This window comes from Theropithecus gelada, chromosome 15 (assembly GCF_003255815.1).
Source record: "Theropithecus gelada isolate Dixy chromosome 15, Tgel_1.0, whole genome shotgun sequence".
In the NCBI taxonomy this organism is placed as follows: Eukaryota; Metazoa; Chordata; class Mammalia; order Primates; family Cercopithecidae; genus Theropithecus; species Theropithecus gelada.
Window position 1 is genome coordinate 58,151,114 of NC_037683.1, and position 21,025 is coordinate 58,172,138.

Below are 21,025 nucleotides of genomic sequence, written 5' to 3' on the forward strand. Positions count from 1 at the left end.
TGTCAGTGGGTGACTTCTCAAGTGTTCTTAGTTTAAAAAAGAGGGAACTTCTTTGTTCATTTATGGACCTTATCACTGTAATCTGTTGGTATTAATGTCCACTGTTACTGATCTTTCCATTGATGAATCTGAGAAACGAGACCAGTTGTGTGTTTGGACAAAAGCATGTAGAGGGACTTGTGAAAGTGATGCACTGGGATTTTAAACATCGCTGTGTATATTTAATTAATAAAGTACTAATTCATAAGATGGTTTTGTTTCTTTGTATATTTTGATTAACTTTTGTTTTGATAGCCCACTCTTAGTACATGTGTTACTCATCTTTGCATGTTTAATGTATAATTAGTTTTAGCTGCTGATGAAGAACTGAGCTTTTAAAAAATTTCAAGGAATACACTATATTTCAAGCTGTTCCATTTTGACATAATTAGATAGATTTCTATCTTTATTTTGTCCTGTCTAGTCTTGTTTGTGAAGAACAATTTGAGAAGCCATGGGCCATTTACTTACTTACCTGTAGTAGTAAGTACTTACTGCTTCCCTGTCTCTCACCTTCTCTCATATAATGTCAGTATTGCTTGTCTTTGTTTATTGTATCACTTGTAGGGTTGTGAGAAATTCCAGAATAAACCTGAGTTTTAAATTGCTATCTTTGGAGTAGATTGGTGTTCAGTGTTGTACTCCCTGTATCATCTTTAAATATTTAAATTGCAGACTCTCTGGCTGCCTCTTAAATTAGATCCTTCACTTAGTAGTTTTGACATTTCATAACCTTGCTCCTCATGCATTAAATATTCACCTGTTTAAGTGGCAGTGAAAATTTAAAATCCAAACCCATATATTAATCCAGCAAATGTAGAATGGAGAACAGCTTGCAGTGGAGAAAGAGGCTATTTTCACCTCAGTAGGACATATGCTAGAAGTCCATTGTATTTAAGCATTTCTAATATAGAACTTGTCATTTAAAGCGAACCCTCTTTTGGGTCTTCAAGGGAATTTAGTCTTGTAGAACCAAAAAGATACTTGAACGCTTTCTGAAGATAGCCCCTGCATGGTTCTCTAGGTGCGTATGAGGGCGCCTGTACAAGACCTAAATCCATAGGAAAAAAAAAAATCAGAATGGAGAAGGTTGCTGATAATTGTCAGATACAAAATTTAGTTTGGTAACTGATTTGAGTCTTCAGAGTGTGAGTCCTTATTCCACTATCAGCCTTCTTCCCACTTTGGTCTAGATACATTTTTTATTTATAATCTTTTGAGATGGAAGCAGAAGTGTTTCCAGGAAAGGAGGATGTTGATGACAGTAATATCCTTGATAATGGAAGGGAAAGGAAGCTGTTTTAATTATAAGAAAGTAAATAAAGGGATGGGGTGGAACCTTGAGCCTTAGTCTGGGAGGAAGGAGAAGGCAATTACCCTTTCTTACATCTTTATTTCCTGAAAGTGAGTGGAAATGGCATTGCTTACTCCTGAGATTAGAAAGTAACAAAAATTAATTTAAAAATTCTAATGATGATATGTAGTTTGTCTGTTAATCTTAATTAGTGGCCACTTCTCTTTTCTTAGAAAAAGTTACTCTTAAAAATATTAATGGAGCCGGGCGTGGTGGCTCATGCCTGTAATCCCAGCACTGTGGGAGGCCAAGGCGGGTGGGTCATCTGAGGTCAGGCTTTCGAGACCAGGCTGGCCAACATGGTGAGACCCTGTCTCTGTTAAAAATACAAAACCCAGTGTGGTGGTGCATGCCTGTAATCCCAGCTACTTGGAAGGCTGAGGCAGGAGAATCACTTGAACCCAGGAGGCAGGGGTTAAAGTGAGCCGAGATCATGCCACTGCACTCCAGCTTGAGCAACGGAGTGAGACTCCATCTCAAAATAATAATAATAATAATAATACGAAGTGGAATAAAATAACTAATTTTAGCAACATCCTGTTTTCTGTCTGTGGCCAGTTTTTCTGTGTATGCCTTTAAGAAACAACCAAGATTTATTTAATTTTTCCTAACTCTTAGAAAAAGTGAACTGAAAGGCTCATTTACCATAGTATTATGGAAGGAAAACTGGATGAGGAGACCAGGACACAGAACGAGAAAGATCAGAGTTTGACGCCAGAATTCAACACTAGTTGTGTATAACCTTAGACATGTTATTTACCTTGTCTATGCTGGTTTCCCCAGCTACAAAATGCTAATATGTATGCTGCCTACCTCATGGAGTTGTTGTGAGGCACAGACAAAATACGTAGTTTGTGAAAATGCCTTGTAAATGGTGAAGTCTCATAATCCCCTAAACGTAAGTTTAGCATTAAGCATTGTTACCAACATAAGTTTATATATAATCTAATCACTCCTGTCCTGCCTGTGGTAGTGGAAAATGGTTCTTTGACAATATTACTGAAAGAGACTGTTTTGGGAAGGTTTGTCTTGTAGACTTTTTAATGTGACTGGGAACTAAAGATGCAATATAAACTGAAGAGTGGACATTGGGAAAAAAAATCACGTAACTGACCTAGGTATGTTTTCAAAGCCTTTATATAAGCACTAAATATAAACCCATTTTCCTAAATATATTTTAGGATGACTTTTAAGACACACCACCTACACTCATCTGAATTGTACAAAGCGGTGAATGTCACTGCATGAGTAAATTGTTCTGGAACACTGTAATGGACCCAGGTTTCTCTCTACTTTAATGGGCTGGGTGTTTACCTAAATTTTCAGATGCATGTAGAGGTAAATAATATTTATAATGTAGTCACATAGGTTTTTAGATTCTGAAGCTTTTCATGTGGATTAGAAATTATTTATTCCTAATAGCCATATAAAGAAGGTAGAATTGTGGTAATAGGCTTGAAGAACTTAGTTCTAAGTTCACAGAACTGGTGATGAATTAAACCTAGTTTTGAGCCCAGGCACACTGATCAACCATTACCTTTAACCACATTTCCACTGCCTCCTGCGATACTTGATCTCATGCAGAGCCTGTCTCCTGCTGCTGCTTGCTTCATCAGTCGTTGGAAGTTAGCCTCCTTAGAGAATGTGTAGATGCCTACCCTGGAGCCCATGGTACATGGCTCTTCATAATGGGAGTACTTTAGTCACATGATCTGGAACAGAGTAACAGCTGACTTGTTGAGTGCTCCCTCCTGTCGAAATAAAGCCATAGAATCCTAGATAGGGATGCAGGTCCCAACTGGTGGGGTTTCAGCTTTTCTGAATAATTGAGAATCTTACAACAGAAAAGAAATGAGATTTTCATTGATTCATATTACTGAATGCATATATAATTCATTGGCCTTATTTCATCAATTTATGGCAGTCCCAAGATTTGATTCCATCTAAGTTATATCACTTGAAATTGGCCACTTGTTTTTCACGTACATTTGAGTTCCCCAATCTTCACTGTTCTTAAGTATTTAGGCATAGAGAGAAAAAGTACTATATGAATAGTTATGTATGTTCTCTCCACCACTATTCCAAATTCCTTGTTTCTGTAGGACAGGACAGTGCTAATATAACTTCCAAATACAGCCCGTGGAACAACAGGTATATTTTCACTTGTTGATGAGCGAACTGTTTGAATAAAGAGGAATATTAAATGTTAACACCATTGGGGCAGGGGTGTGATAGTTAACAACGTCTTTATAAAGTAGTATAAAAATTGGCTTTTTTTTTTTTTTTTCTGGAAAGCCAAGAAAATGTGGCAGCAGAGCTGTGGGCACAATTCAGATTATGGGGAAAATGTTTGGTGTTTCATACCTAAAGTTATTTCAATATTAGTGTAATTTGGGAAAGTTTGTTTTTAACTGGATTAGAGGTGGGTGCCAATAATAAAATGAGCAGGCAGTAGTTATCACTGTACCTCAGCAAATCAACCCCAGACCCATTGACCATTTTTAGGAATAATCTGGAGGATGGGGTATGCTGTGAAATATCTGTCCCTTGAGGTAAGCTAGTCCAGAATATTATAGCTAAACCAAAGGGAATGTGATCAGGAATAGCTCATGAGACTCAATGTTGGCAAAGATAGGTGATAGCTAGAGAGCCATCAATTACAATTGGGGCAGGAGATCTGGATGACTTGAACTGACCCTTAAGTGTTCTGGTTCAGTAAGCCGTTGTGGATCTGCATGATCAATGGGGTATTATTGGATGGGCTTTACTCACCAAATATGTTAGCATCTGTCACATGTCAGGCATTCACTAGTCATTGAGGATATAGTGATGAGCAAGAACGATAAGGTTTCTTCCCTCATGGAGTTTACATGAGGAATGATGATTATAAACAAATACATGCAGACCTATTTTGTCTTTCATCCTTGTGGGATTTTGTATACCATATCTCAAAAGACATGAAACTTTTGAAAGTACTCTCAATGGCAGGTAAAGTTAGTTATAGGGACTTAAGACCTTTTGAAAATTAAGGTTAAAAAGACCTGTGGATGAGAAGACAACAGACAAAGGATAACGAAGGCTTGTTCACACATTCAAATTTCTGGGAATTTGTGGACAATGATATGGACAATGATAAGGGTGAATTTTTTTTATAAATGTAGCACTACCACCCACACAGATAGGAGAAGCTAGAAAACAAAAAATGTCTCCATGAATCTGGAATCTTTAAGCTTAGAGTGATTGGGCTTAAATCCCTATTCTAGGGCAGATGTTCCCAGCCCCTGGCCGTGGACTGGTACTGGTCCGTGGCCTGTTAGGAACCGGTCCACACAGCCAGAGGTGAGCAGCAGGTGAGCCATCATTACTGCCCTAGCTCCAACTCCTGTCCGATTAGCTGCAGCACTGGATTCTCATCGGGGCACAAACCCTGTTTTGAACTGCACATGCGAGGGATCTAGATTGTGCGCTTTTTATGAGAATCTAATGCATCCCCCACCACGGTCCATGGAAAAATTGTCTTCCACAAAACCAGTCCCTGGTACCAAAAAGATTGGGGACCACTGCTCTAGGGGTTTGGCCCCACAGAAGACAACCTATTATCGTGAATAGTACTATGCTATATGCACCACTGGTCTGTTTAAAGAACTTTAAATTTTAGTGAATTAAAACTGGATTAAAGGTGGGTACAAGTGTTAAAATGAGCAGGCGGTCATTATCATATCACTATACCTCAGCAAATTGATCCCAGACCCATTGACCATTTTTAGTAATAATCTCAGGATGGGGTATATTGTGAAATTTCTGTCCCTCACAGTAGGCTAGTCCAGCATATTACAGATACTCTCCTCTCTCCACCCAGGGGAGAGGGAATGGGAATACTACTACCTATGTGTCTAGAATTTTCCCAGAAAAGAATAAAGCATTTAGCACGTACCTGACTTGCATGAACTTCAGTGTTCTATGCTCTTTATGGGAAAGTTACTGAGGCAGTTTTTGAGTTTCTAAAGGGAGGTGAGTGAGCGTGCATATACATTTAGTTTTATTTTCTTTTTCCAGGTTTCCTATGCTCGCCCAAGTTCAGCTTCTATCAGAGATGCAAATTTGTATGTCAGCGGACTTCCAAAAACAATGACCCAGAAGGAGTTGGAACAGCTTTTTTCACAATATGGACGCATTATTACTTCTCGTATTCTTGTCGACCAGGTCACTGGTAAGTAGATAGCCACTCTGGACAGTCTTTCCCTGTCTCTGACTAGCAGATTGTGAAATATTCTGTCTTTCCATGTGGCAGTCTTGCCTCTAGAACATATCAAAGGTATATGTGGGCCAGAAAATGCAATTTTCTGCTGTAATCGTTCATAAATATGCATGGATAAAAATAGATTGTGGCGTATAGTGAGCGTGCTTGAGTCATTCCCACCCCGAAGGTGCAGGTTTGAAGCCTGTTTCATGGCTTGTAATAAATTTATAGATGCTATAATCTTCATTTCCAAGCCACTGTGTGATAAAAGCCCTCATCCTGCTTATAAAGTACTAATAAACAATCTTACTTTTGTCAAAAAGCGAAGTTTAATGCACTAGTATGCAGCTAGTTCTCCAAGGGAGGCTTACACTACATCCACACTGGTAATTGCTGTTCAGGCTGTTTTCCAGGTTCATGCTGTGCTGTATGGGCATATGTAAGAGTATGAAATTTTGAATGTTAAAAATTTATTTCTGATACCACTGTTAACCCAACTGAAATGGGAAGACTAAAATGTTCATTAAAACTTTTGAATGTAAGGGAGCTGTTCTGCCAGATCTTTCAGTTAAAGCTAGCAATGTAGATTTGATTATGGATTTTAAAAATAAAATACAGATATAGTTTTCTATTATAAAAGCAATACTTGGCCAGGCGCGGTGGCTCATGCCTGTAATCCCAGCACTTGGGGAGGCCGAGGCGGACCGATCACCTGAGGTTGGGAGTTCAAGACCAGCTTAACCAACACGGAGAAACCCCATCTCTACTAAAAATACAAAATTAGCTGGGTGTGGTGGCCTTGCCTGTAATCCCAACTACTCGGGAGGCTGAGGCAGGAAAATCACTTGAACCCAGGAGGCGGAGGTCACGGTGAGCCGAGATCGTGCCGTTGCACTCCAGCCTGGGCAACAAGAGTGACACTCCATCTCAAAAAATAAATAAATAAATAAAATAAAAGCAATACTTGTTCTTTAGGAAACAGTTAAAAAAAAAATAGAGAAACATCGTGAGGGGGAAGTATTAGCTGTAGTATCATAGACTGAAGCAGACACATGAAGAGATTTGTGAGGTTGTTTTTGTTTTTTTAAGGTAGCTTTTCTCCTATTTGTTTGTTTGTTTCTCTCTCTCGACCCACATAATGATAATACCTTGGAGGCATGTTGTATATTACAATGTCTAATTTTTTAAAGAAATGACTTCAGAAGAAAATCGAGCCAGATTTTTCATTAATCAAGATCCATTTAGTTGATTTCAGTGTAATCAGAGGAGCCCATATTACCTGCCTCTGTGCTGTTAATTGGCTTCATAGGAAGCACCACGTTTAGAGTTCTGAGTAGAGAGAGCTAGCACTATATGCATGCTGGGAGAATAGCCTAAAGATTTTGCTGTCATGAGAATATTTAGTCAAGTGAGAATATGTAAAATACAGCCTCCTTAAATGTGTTAGTTAATTCGTAATACTCATACGTTGCCACCCTGTGTTATTATCACATAGACTAATAATGGTGTTAAATAGAAATCCAGGCCTAGAAATACAGATGAATTTGTTGAAAGCAACAAAAATGTATTTTATTTCATTCATGCTTTCTATTTCATTTGTTCTGAGATCTTGTGAATTGAGAGTAGGTTTCACCTGTGACACAAAGTGCGTCTCCTTTTACCTGCTAGTCCATCACAGGTGGACCTAGCTTGTTTCAGTTAGCGGTTCTCAAGTATGTCCCACACCTGCCGTATCAGCAGTCTTCTGGAACCCTGCTAAAAATGCATTCTTGAGCTTCATTCAGAACCTACTGAATAAATCTCTGAGGGTGATCCACAGGTTGTTCTTATGTGTGCTCAAGTAGGAGGACCACTGGTGTAGGTGACTCAAGTTGTGTAGAGGCTGTTTTTTTGCTAATCTAATGCTTTTCTAATGGAACAGCTAAGTTCTAGGGGTTATTAATTCTTAATGGGCACTAGTAGATAAGTGAAAAGATATATTTGCTATCATTTCACTGTTTATTCTTCATAACTAAGGCTTTCAAAGTGAACTTACTCAATTTACCTGAAATGAAAAATGAAGCCCTGCAATTTTCTTATTCAGCCATCAGGTGGTAATAATGTGCAATGCATGCACTTTAAATAGAAAAGGTAAAGTGATAGGGGTTATCTTAGATATGCATATGTGGAAAAAAAGCTTTATCTACATTAGAAAATTCTAAGTCATTGATCTTATACAGTATTAATTTTAAAGCAAGTAGACCTTCATTTTTTTTTAAGTTCCTCCAAGCATGATGGTCCAGTGCTTTTTCTCTGCATACCTTTCTTAGTAATCCTGTTATTTTTTCTTCACTGACATACTCTGAATCATCTGTACTTCCTTGCTACTAGTCTAATCCGGTCCTGCTAGTACTCATTTACTTGCCAAAAAAAATTTCCCTGCCACTGCTTATCTCATGATGACCAGCTGTGGCCACCCCACTGGCCTGTTCACGCTAATTAAATGGAATGAGCTGGGTTTCCCTCTACAATTTTTCATAATCTGGAAAGGTTCTTGGCTATCCTTCTTTCCCATTTGTGTCTTTCACACTGGGGAGAATGTGGGGCAGGGAGTGATCTTCTGTAGTCAGGAGTGATGCTGCTGAGGTCAGAAAGCTTTGATGCTTTGCTTGTAGAAATTTATTTATTTTTAAAATCTAGGTCTTTTTCTCCATATAATATTATTTCTGTAATAAAATACAGCTAGTTAGAAGCACAAGAGAGCTTCAGAGAACTGGAAGAGCCTCTCAGGCGTTTTTTTCCCTAAAGGACCTATATCCTGTGCAATATTATTAAGCTGAATATATTATTTAAAATTTCAACTGAAGTGTCTTTCTACCACAGTGCATGTATTTTTAGCATAGCTTTGTAGCATTTTTAGCAAATTCTTCTTTCTGTTCTCCTTGTTTCAAGGACAGGAGCTACCGTGTCCCTCATTTCTGAGCTGCTTGTCCAATAGCACAATTTGAAAAATGGAACTCCAGTATACTGTTGACATTAAAAGAGTGTACAGGAGGGAGGTGGGAGAGAGAGAAAACATGGACATGCTTGTGCTTTCTTGTCTTAGCTTATTGGAATGCATGTGATAATGGGTACTCAGATTATATAAGTGACATGAATTTTTCTGAAAATGCGAAATTATGATTCCAAACTGAATGGCTAGTAACTTAAGGGGAAAGTTTCCTCCTTGTGTGATTTTGTGGCAAATGTTATATGCAGGTGAAAACATGTTCTCAAGAAGGAAAAATTAATGTGTCCTTTCTTCTCTCCTTCCCTTCTCCTTCTGTCCCCTCTTTTCCAAATCTTTACTCAAATCTACCTTAGGCATATCAAGGGGTGTAGGGTTTATTCGATTTGACAAGCGAATTGAGGCAGAAGAAGCTATCAAAGGCCTAAATGGCCAGAAACCTCCCGGTGCCACGGAGCCAATCACTGTAAAGTTTGCTAATAATCCAAGCCAAAAAACCAATCAGGCCATCCTTTCCCAGCTGTACCAGTCTCCAAACAGAAGGTATCCAGGACCGCTAGCTCAGCAGGCACAGCGTTTTAGGTAAGTCTGGTTTGGTTCTTGTGCCCACCTACTAAACTGAAAGAGAATACTCAGGTTTACTGTCCAGTACTTTTATTGACAGGATCTCTGGTTTGCTTTTGTCAGTGTTGCTGCTTTTATTATTAATTTTTCTTCTTCATGGGCACAGAGAGAATCTACTTGAGGAATAGTGTCTTTTGCTAATATTGGAAGGTAGGGACCAAAGGAAATAACCTACAGCAGTGATTCTTAACCAAGGGTGATTTTGCCTCCCAGGGAACATTTGGCAATGTCTGGAGGTATTCATGTTGGCATAACTTGTGTGGGGTGCTACTAGCATCTAATGGTAGAGGTCAGGGATGCTGCTAAGCTCCTACAATGTACAACATAGCCCCAACAACAAGAAGTTACCTGGCCCAAAGCATCAATAATGCTGTGGTTGAGAAATTCCAATCTGTAGATTTCCAGGGGGTCATCTTAATTGTTTTCAGGGCTTCAGATTTCCTCTTTTTTTTTTTTTTTTTTCTTAAAAGATTTTATTCTCATGTGTCAATTTTTAGGTCAAGCTGTTTCTGTTACTTCACTTTATAATATGTGCACAGTTAAGGATATATAACCTATGTGACTACATTAAGTTTCTACAAATGAGTTCCTGTCTTCCTTTTTAAAATTGTTCATAAACAGGTTGGCAAACTTTCCCTGTAAAGTACCAGATAGTAAATATTTAACTTTATGGGTTATGGCCACTGTTGCATCTGTCTTGTTTTTTTGTTTTTGTTTTTGTTTTTGTTTTTTTCTTAACCTTTTAAAAATGTAAAAGCCATTCTTAGCTTATAGCCCATACACCAACAGGTGACAGGCAGTCACCATTTGGCCTGTCAGTTGTAATTTACTGACCTCTCTATAGTCCATAGAATGACCATGGCTTTAGCCCAAAGAAGACACTCTATCTCATTGACAGGCATAAATAGTCTAACTTTTTAAGTTTTATTCTGATCCCGGAATAACAAACCAGGAGTCATTGAAAAAATCTCTAATCTGCATGTTAGAAGAACAATGACTTTAAGAAGTTAAGCAGAGCAGAGAGTTTTTGGTTTCATAAGCAAGTCATGCAGTTTTTATTTTCCAGGACATTTTTAAATATCCTTTTTGGCCATATGGTATACTACACCCAGAATGCTATCTAACCCCACACTGATTTTTAAAGATTATTTCCAAGTGCATATCAATTTTATTTAATTCCTGGGATGGAATAGTTAATTACCAAAAATAAAATCACAAATACAACCTAGTAAGATCAAGGAGTTATGTTTTCTAGATTAAATCTATGCATTTTTTTTTTTCATTGGAATATTTACAGTGCTGAAAAGAGTGGAGATAAAATCAGTCAAAGTAGCTCCTTTTAAAAAATACTAAATTATGTTGCTTGAGATATGAGAAGGAAATTTGTTATAAATGCCACATTAAATTTCAACTTAAGTTGGCCTTTGCTGTGGGAGAAGAGGTGGTACTGTCAAAAGGCTACATCTGAACTCTGGGTTATTAGGTTGCCAGTGGATCGAGCCTTGTACTTCATGCTCTGCTGTGAGGAAAAGGCATTGGTTTAAAATTAAAAAAAAAAAAAAAAAAAAAAAAAAAAACCTTTGCCACCTTTGACTTCCCATGGTTGTTGGTGATCAGTCTAGAGTGAGAGATGCGTGGGGCTGCTTGATGCTTGCCTTTGTGGAGAAAGAAGTCTCACACAGAAAGCCCTTTTTCAGCTCTGCACATAGGTTTCCTCTGTGACATCTTAAGTGAATAATATATGTGTAAATATACTTTTAAAAATGCAAATGTAGAACAAACAAGCCTGAAGGAATTTTACAGGTTATTTCCTAGGCAGCTTGTCCAGTTAATTTCAGAGCTCTTTGGGGCCTTGAAAATGATCTCGAGTTTAGATAGAGGAAAGTTCTTCAAAATGTGCTGGTTGATTTTTAACATTGTGAAGTTACAAAATGCTTGCTGTTAGTAGAAAGCTATATTAGTTATTTTTTTCCTGATTGAAGCAATAGTTTTGTTTAATAGTTATTAAGAAACAATGTTCTTGAAATCAAGATTGAGTTCTTAGGAAGATTGAGCAGGAGGACTGAGAAGACAGGATTTGGGGAGTGCCTGATTATTGAAATGGCAAGGCTTGTAGGTGACTCAGGTGCTAGGTTGTTGATGGGTGTCAGCCCTTAGGTTTACCTAGCCTCCGTCCCTGTAGGCTCTGTGCTTTTTATTTTTGGTTGGGTAAAGCTTTACAGGATGTTCTGATGGTCAAATTTAATTATCTTTTTCTGGCCCATTCTGTGTTTTTGTCTTTTAGTACCATATGTTATCATTAACTTGAAAATTCTCTTTCCTTGACTCCTATAGAAAGACATTTTGGAAGACAAGAATAAGAGATTGTCAGTTGTAAGGGAAACTTGGTTTCAGAAAATGGGAGAAATTCTTACTCTCTCTTCAGATTTTTAACTGTTGTCCCGTTCACCCCATTTCTCATTCCTCCCACGATCCCTGTCCAGATAATACAATATGAATGAGTTAGTGTGCTCAGAGATAGTGTTTGATCTAGATTTGGTGTGTTGGAAGAAATTAGAATTCAGGTTTAACCTGATGTTTGGTGCTTCTCTTTAATACGGTGTATTGAACTTGGCTGTCATCATCTTGGTTTCCGCCCCACTCCCGCTTCTTCTTTCACCTCATAAAGACACTTGAATTAAGGGTTTGCTGCTTTTGTTGATATTTTGCTGTTTTCTATAGTTCGAGTCTAAACCATTGCACAGATATTTTGTCCCTGATATTTGTGTTTTATTGCTCTTGCCTTGAGTTTGTCACCTTTCAGCAGACATGTAGAAAATTTCTCACTGTATTTTTTATGTTGTAATAGTACCTTGGGAGTTGAGAGAGATTGAGGAATATAAGTTATATGTATTATAGTCAAGAATACTTTTAATAATCATAAAGTATGAGCCATATCTTTTAAGGTCAAAAAACTTAAAAATCCATGTAATAAGGGTTAAGTTTAAAGGTGGGTTTGTGAGGTTTATGGCTTAGTCAACCCATATGAATGATTAGAGAATTATTGTAATATGAGCACTGCTGGTCTAATATGCTTGTTTAATTGACTGCAGCTTTCAAAATGGGACAAGCCTTATTTATTTGGATGGATGGTGTAATTCAAGCCCCTTAAGTATATTCTTGGGACATGATATCAGAATTACACTTTAGGCCAATTTTTTTCATGTTCTTTTCTTGTGGAGCGCTTTAATTTTATTGAATATGACCTAGTCTAATGGCCTGTGTGCCTGCTTCTATGAGCCTTTATGCAATTTTTAAAAAGCCTTTTAAATCAGCACTTGAGTTGCCTTTAAGGCATATGCTGGTTGCATTATCACAGTTTCCTTTTGGAAGAAACTGGTATCAATCCCCTTGAATAATTTTCCCGTTTCTTAGAGGACAGATGATACCATCTAATTGAATAAGGCAGTAAGGCACTAAGAAGATGGTCTTGTTGTGGGTAATTTCCAAGAAGTTCCTGGTTGGTGCTTTGGAGAGAGTTTGATAATCGTTATTTGTGGGATTCCGAGTATATTTTCTTACCCATCAATAACTTCATATTTTTATTTCTGACTTTAATTGGGTTCACATTTCCCCTTACTTACATGTAGGCCTTCCCATAGTCCCTCAGCTAAATTTTTTAGAAACTAGGCAGGTACTTTATTTTCTACTTATAAACACATAGCTTTAAAATAGGAATGATCTACCTGATACATGGTTCTGTTCAAAATTGTGACAAGTTATAATTGGAGCTGTGTTCCTGTTGATAGAAAAATGTTTGTACACATATCTCTCCTATGTGCCTTTTTCATAAACTACATATGTACATGGACTTGTGCTATTCATTAAATTGTAAACTCTAATCAAACATAAAAAAGGATAAAGACGGACAAATGTATTAAATATCTTGCTCATTACTATACTGCTTGGCTTCATTTTCCATGTACCTAATATCTTAGTAAATATCTTTTAAAGCAAGATCCATAAAATCATTTCAGATTTCTCATCTGACTTCATGTGATTCATGTTGGATTATCTTGTGTCTAACCTCATAATGTAGCTTGTACTAAGAGTAGGAGAAATAATCGTCTCTCCCTTTTCTTATTTACTTGTATTTCCCTTACTGGTACCATTCTTTACTCTGATTTTTATTTGTAGTAATCTTTTTTTAAGTTACTTTTTCTTTAAATGAAGGTTATTTTAATTAAAGCAGGTCATCCAGACTAATCCTCCGTATCTGCTTACTGTGTTACTTGTAAAATGGATTTTGTTCAGGCTAAAGAGCAGGGGAGAGTGCCACTGGCCACCTCTCCCCTTCGATGATTGCTCAGTCTTCCACCAGGGAGGCAGGTGATACACAGGACTGAGAGGGTTACTGGGTTCAGTGCATCTATTAAATATAAGTAAAAATATTTTATTTTAGATACATATTTATTTTATATTATATTATATTTTAAATATATATGTAATGGATACTTTAATATTAACCTTCCATGTTGTAGTACATTATCATCCACACCCCTCTGTGAGATAACTCTGGAGGCAGCTAGCTTGTTCTCCATTTAAAAATTGACTTCCATTTATAAATGACCATAAATAAAAGATGTCCTTGAGCAGTGGACAGACCCAGCAAAGACATATTTCTAGGGGCTTGTAGTAGTCCTTGTGTCTTAGTTGCTGCACCATTTTCTCTTACAACTGCCTGCGTTACAGTTTGCCAAGTGCTACTAGATTTGGAGTGAATGGTGTCCATGTGGAGCACCCGCTGCCTTTTCTGAGCTCCCATGGGAAACATGAATGTGTGGCACTGAGAAAGCTAGGAAACACTTCTGGGCCCAGCTGCATACTGGCAGGGGCGTTTCAGCAGTGCCTGGGCCCTGTTTTCTAGGTTCCGTGCTTCTCCCTACACTTGTTGGTGATGGGAGGAAAAGAAATGTTAGAGTAGATAACTTGGCTTAATTCCAAGGACCATTTTTTTTCTAAAATGAGAGAGAAGTGAAGAAATCAGTGAAGATCATGGTATCATGTAAGACTTCACAGATAGGGTAAATAAGATGCCCTATCATAATTTGGAGGGTCCTCAGAGATCCTGTTATAAAAATTCCAGCCTTCCTGTCTGGAAATGCCAGAGATGGAAGTGGGGGAAATGGAGGATGGAAAACGAAATGTTTCTCCCTCATTGCGTGTGCAGTCAGGCATCACATAACAACGTTTCAGTCAATCACATGTATGACCATGGTCCCATAATATAGTAGACTGCAAAACATTCCTATTGCCTAGTGATATCATAGTCATCCTAACATTGTGAAATGCATTACCTTTTTTGTGTTTAGATATGGTTAAATACACAATATTTAGCATTGTGTTAGAATTACCTACAGTATTCAGTACAATAACATGTTATACAGGTTTGTAGCCTACGAGCCATAGCCTATACCATATAGCTAGGCGTGTGGTAGGTTATACCATCTAGGTTTGTATACGTACATTCTCTGATCGTACAACAACGAGATCACCCAGTGACACATTTTCAGAACATATCCCCATTGTTAAACGATGCCTGACTGTAATTCATTTCAGGGGCAAGTTTGGTTTCTACCCTGTTTGAAAATTCTGAGAACTCATTTAGGAAATTCTGTCTCTGGGCATGTGCTTGGTGTCCTGAGTGGGTGGTAGCAAAGCGTGACCTGTCCCTAGCTGGATGCAATTAATGGGCATAGATGGTGTAACTTTTGAGTGAGTTGATAAGGTGCCTCTGCATTCTGGCCCTCTAGCACTTTGGTTGGAGACCTCAATATGCTGTTCTGTTCTATAGATACCATATGCCAAGTGCATTCTGTATTGATCATTCCAGCAATTTGATAAAACTGTGTTGTTACTTTATGATTGGTGATGCTAATAATGTGTTTGTCTTTATTGCTGGTATTGGTGACCCTTATTCTTGACTATAAAGGCATGGCATCTTTGACTATACTCATCTCTGCAAAAAATAAAACGCCACATATATACTCTTTTTACTTATGTGCAAACAAGGTCATCCAACCAATCCTCTTAGTAGTTTTCATTCTGGACTAAGTTGACAATATTTTTGGTAACCTCATTGTCTTTTTTTGGTCATCATATATTTATTATAAACTATCAGTGACCCTGGCTTGTGCTCAGTAGTGCGATGAGAGGGTGGTAAGTCAAGGCACACACAGACACACACACACACGCACACACACACACAAAGATCTTTTGTCATTGTGGTCTGTTCTGTTTCCTTACACTTTGCATAAGCTCAGTTCCTTTCATCTTTACAAAACAAAATTTTCAGTGGAGATTGAGGGCAGGGATGTGGGGAGACTATATTTTTCCCCATTCTGAAAGACCAGATGAGATGTATTTTGGCTTTTACAAAACTAAAAGGCGTTACTTTTGCATGTGTACTTTAGCATGACTTGATGCCACAGGTTAGGCAATAAGGTTGAGACTTTTTTCAAACTTAGCTTTCACAGGTGTTAAAGAAAAAATTCTCCCCACCATCCCCAGTCCTGGAGGGACAACCCTGGGATGTCTTTGGAGAGTGTTGAACATTGTAGCAGTTGAGAGTGGTTGTGGGCTATGTATTGTATTAAGTTATGCCTACCTCCTCAAAACACGTAATTAATTGGTAAGCATTGTGGAAATTTTGGGACATTAGGGTGATGTTTTGAAACTGATAAAGAAGAAGCAAATGCTGTAAAACTAATTTTTGATATAAGAAAAAGGTAGAAGGTTTTAAAGAGTAATGACACCCCCAACCCCACCCCTATTTACTTTCTTTAAACATTTTTAAGTGAGGCTCAGGTTGGCTTATTTTGTTTCCTACCTGGCTTTTGAAAACTGAGTAGGACGACACTTTCTGTAGCGTAATTTGAATACAGCATCCAGATCAGGATCTGAACTCCTGGCTTTGTTGCACATAAGAGTGGTGGGTTTTTCTTTTTCCCTTCTCTAGACCTCAGCTGAGCACATTTCAGAAATGGGGAGGGTTAGCTCGGATTGTCTATAAGGTTTTTTTCTACCTGTAATTATACCTCCTTGATTCTAAGAGATGAAAGTCCTTCAAAGTTGGGAAATGAAAGGGAAACTTACGGAATTCTATAACCTGCAGAGTTTGAATATCAATGCCATAATTTACTAGCCCTGTGGTCTTGAGCAAGCCACTTAAACCCTGTGTGCCTTAGGTATCTGCAGGGACCAAAGGAGTTTTGAAAATCAAAAGTCGTATAAAGTACATGTAGCTGTCCATTGATCACTTTGAACCTACCTGATGAGAACCCTAAAGTTAACTATCCCAGAACTTTCGCACTTCCTCTCTGAAAGGTATCCTCAGATGACCGTTACTGTGTCCCATGTACTGACCCTTGTAGAGAGAAACCGTTCACTGGAAGAACTGTCCTGTGGCAGTTGGTGCCCATTAGCTTAAGAATGTAAACAGACCCAGCATTCTGAGACTTCACATATAATCAGTGTACAAATATCCCCTCGGAAGACGGCAGTAATGAGCCCAGCTTTCTTGAACATCAAGGGGAAAAATTAAAAACTGAAGTTTGCTAAATGTGTGTTTTGCAGGTTGGACAATCTGCTCAATATGGCTTATGGAGTAAAGAGGTAATGATAGAGGTTCATGATACTCATAATCCCTTTCCACAGTTGATTGGTTTCTTTGATTTTGGGAGTGCTATTCACACCCCTCATAAGTTTTTGTTGGGTTTTATTTTGCATGTGCAACCTAATGAAAAGCTGCTCTTGGAAGCACAATTGACTCAAGAAATTTTTATACCACTGGATGCCACCTGGTCTTAAAAACCCATCATTTATTTCGTATTGCGTTATGACGTTATAGCATGTTTACATATGTGTTGATCCCTTCCCCTGCCAATCCTGCTTAATTCATGAAGCCAGTTCTAAATATATTTCTTTGCTATTGTGGATGATATTTAGTACGGCGAATAATGGTCATTTTATAACTTATTAATATCTCAGTAGTCTAGCATGTCACTGCAAAGCCACACACAGGCCTTGGTCAAAACATCAAGTGGTTTATGTATTTGTTGGGGGAGGAGAATTACTAAAATTATTGGGGATGGAAAAGGTATAAGTCCATTGCTATAACCAACCTCTGTTTTCATTTTTTGTGTGTATGTGTGTGTGTCCTATTCTGTTTAGTAGGTTTTCTCCAATGACCATTGACGGAATGACCAGTTTGGCTGGAATTAATATCCCTGGGCACCCTGGAACAGGGTGGTGTATATTTGTGTACAACCTGGCTCCTGATGCAGATGAGAGTATCCTGTGGCAAATGTTTGGGCCTTTTGGAGCTGTCACCAACGTGAAGGTCATCCGTGACTTTAACACCAATAAATGCAAAGGTTTTGGATTTGTGACTATGACAAACTATGATGAGGCTGCCATGGCGATAGCTAGCCTCAATGGATACCGTCTGGGAGACAGAGTACTGCAGGTCTCCTTTAAGACAAACAAAACGCACAAAGCCTAATGAGCTCTTGTCCTCAGTCCATTTATATATGAAAACTATACAACAAAGGCAAGTTAAGAGAAACTTTATACATTAGTAAATGTCTTTGTAAGTCAGTGTTGAGATGGGGATAAAACGACTACTTAGCATCCTAAGAAATATGTGAGATTTTTTATTGCTAGTATTTGAATTAAAACTTCTTAAATATCTTTTATGTTTGAATATGGACAAGAGGTACAGGGTTTTTACCTGTCACATTGCATTCTATTGCCTTCTTTGAAGAAGGTGGACCTTTTAAAGTGTTTCAGCTAAGGGAAGACATTTCTTTTCTTTTTACATAACTGCCTTGAACCTGTGAGTAAATATTGAGGCTTTGTGTTGTAATTCTTCAGTTGGTTGTGTCTTTTTTTTCCCCCCTTTTTTTCCGTTTTCTGATTAGCTTTGTGTTTGGTTTACATTTAAAGCATTGCTGTTATGTCTGTTTAAGAAAAGTATTTTGAAGTTTACATTTTTATTTATGAAGTTTAAAACAGTATTTATTTTGTAATTATGATTTGGGTTGGGGAAGGGGGGGCTACATTATAAACGCTTATTGTAAGAATACTGGAGAACTTTTCGTAAAGCAGTACCTTGCCAAAGAGATAAGAGCCTCTTTGATGTGGGTTTAAAAAAAGCATCTATTTTTATAAAAAAGAAAATTTGGAGAAACTTTTTACTGGTCCTGGAACAAATATTTTGACTTGAATACTTTGAGAAATCTCTTCATATGACACCTAGTGAGCTTTTAAAATTTACCAGGAAATTTGCAGCGGTTGAAAAATTTAGAAAGATTTATGGTGTAGAAAGTACTTTTGAGATCTTTGTATGAAAGGAGTAGAATCATTGGGGGAAACACTGCTGGTTTCATTTTTGTAATCACCAGTGGAGCGTCTGATCATCCTGGTTATTATGATAGGTGGCTCACATTGATTTGTGATTTTGAAACAAATAAAAAAAATTTACAAAAGAATATATAAGAGCAGGCAAGAAATTTAAATTACCGAGAGATGGGGGAAAAATCTGTTCTTCCTAAAGAAATCCCTTCAGATAGAGCTCATGGTGTTTAGTGATGTACTTGCAGTATTGTTTGAAGAATTGTTTTGTCTTAAGGAAAAAAGACGTTGCACATGATTTGTACTGCAGCAAATCAGCAAAAGTGATCTGAGTTGGATATATTTGAAGGTATTTTGAAAGTTACGTTCAAGGCTAACACCTGAGCTTTGTGTAATGTAAATAAGACCTTGTGTTTATGAACCTTTCAGCTAATTTAATTTTTTTTCCCTTACATGCCAAGTGATGTTCAGGTTTTGAATGTTTTTGTATCAGTTTTTTCCTTTGTAAATGGCATTAACATTGTTACTTGAGGTCTTGCTTAATCACTTTTGTTGTCCTGAGGACTTGAATTTACAGTGCATCAGATTTGTTGCTAATTTCGTCTGTAGATAGTCTAGCTTCAGCTGTTTATGGTGATGCTACATTTTCGTTTATAAATATGTTTGTGGTATAAAAAAATGAGTATAACCATAGGTTTTGAACAAATTTCCTTACATTTTTCATACAAAAATCATAAATATCTGTATGCTATTGAAATTTAACTTTGTATGATGCTTAAACCACTATTTGGGGAAATAATAAAATAAGTCTTTACCATGTATGAAAGAAATTTTAAAAAATACAAAATATTTTCTGATTAGCATCTAGCTTATAATAAATTTTCAAAAAAGCTGAAGGCAAAAATGCCTTCATCAGGATGCACTGAGAACTATATAGTTACGTCCTGCTTTTTGTATAAACTGAGATGCTCACATGCTTCCCCTTAGAACAGGCAATGTGCTATGCATAACATAGTTGTACATTATCTTTGCGGTTGCTTTGAGTTTTATTTTTTATTATTTAAAATTGTAGTTATAAAATTTTTCAGTATAGTACAGTACATATACTGTGAGGCGCGTGCTAAAGTGAATAAGCGAGTTTTCATGCTGATCCACTCAATGCTATTCAGAAATCAATTGGCTTAGCACTTTCTCATATCCTTAGGTGCATTTAGATTGTCAGAGTTAACCTTCTGCGTTTAAAAAAAAAAAAAAAACACTAAAAAATAAAATACATGTATATACTTAAAAAAAAATAATAAGGTTTCCCTCAAGGGAAAACAGCAGCTACATGCTTCTTTCCTATACTACTGTAGCAAACCAAGGCATTGATGAGAGGGCATGCAAATTGTGCTTCACTTTACAGTGTTTATCAGAGCACTTAATAAAATGTAAGGCTGGTATTTATTTGAAGTTGTACAGTATGACTTAATTCACATCTGTTGGAATAGAAAATATATTCTGTTGAGTATTTAAGAGGCTGTACATGTTTTCTTTTGTGTTTGGATTCTTTGTACTTTTTCATGTTCAGTACATCAATAAACAAAGTTGAAGGGAAAGAACAGTGTGGTGAGTAGGTCTTTATACACAATTCGGGCGCACCTGTGCTCAGTCTAATACACAGACTTGCCCTCTTGAGTTAAAAGAAGTTCCCTCAGAGTTTCAGTGGAAAGCAGTGTTACCTCTTAGAATTCCAAAAGGCAAGTTAATTGAAGTAGAACACGCAAAAAATTTTTGGACTGAATGACACCTTCTGATTAGTTTTCAAATAGTACTAAATGAGTAATTCTCACAGGAGAACATACTTTCATCTGCTAGTTGTAAAGTTTGGGAAATTGGATATCAACACCATTTTATGGCTGGGATTCTACCTTCAGCTTTTTGCACAAATAATCACCCTTACACATTTGTATGAGTTAAAAACCAAATAGAAGGAAAGTAGCTTACTCAGCTTCCACTGGCAATCTTTAATTCACTCATGGGATTAAATGTTGGTGTGTAAAAGTTAACTTTTTTGCACACATGCTAGATTGTCAAGAGATTCTTCCCTAAAATCAGAAACTCAGTTTCTATTAAATTAGTGTTGTTCTGTGTTGCACAGGTTACAAACCGTGAACTCTGCCAACCCTGTGTTTCGCATACAAGTTCAGTTCTTGTATACACCCTTAACAGATCTGTGAAGGAAAAAAAGATTTCCTGCTGTTCTTTTGTGGAAGGATTCTACTTCTATAGAACTTCAGATAAATGAGTATAATAATGAAACACTTTTTTTTAAACAAAGTATACTAAATGACTTATTTTAATTTTATTGTATCTGTTGGCTTTTTTGGTAGAAGTCATTCTAAAAGTA

The 21,025-nt window shown here is 37.3% G+C and overlaps 1 protein-coding gene across 25 annotated transcripts in view; it reads left to right on the forward strand.

Moving 5' to 3' along the window:
* Nucleotides 1–20,239, forward strand: part of ELAVL2 (ELAV like RNA binding protein 2) — a 135,118-nt gene extending 114,879 nt beyond the window's left edge. For 11 of the 25 annotated variants that reach the window (XM_025359413.1, XM_025359417.1, XM_025359427.1 and 8 more), the window contains 4 exons: nt 5,450–5,603; nt 8,976–9,201; nt 16,858–16,896; nt 17,458–20,239. In XM_025359413.1, the coding sequence (XP_025215198.1) occupies nt 5,450–5,603; nt 8,976–9,201; nt 16,858–16,896; nt 17,458–17,785 (747 nt within the window). In that variant the 3' untranslated portion in view covers nt 17,786–20,239. Of the gene's footprint in view, nt 1–5,449; nt 5,604–8,975; nt 9,202–16,857; nt 16,898–17,407 lie in introns of all 25 variants that reach the window. The other 14 variants (XM_025359412.1, XM_025359416.1, XM_025359423.1 and 11 more) reach the window with 3 other exon arrangements.
* Nucleotides 20,240–21,025: the final 786 nt, after the last annotated feature.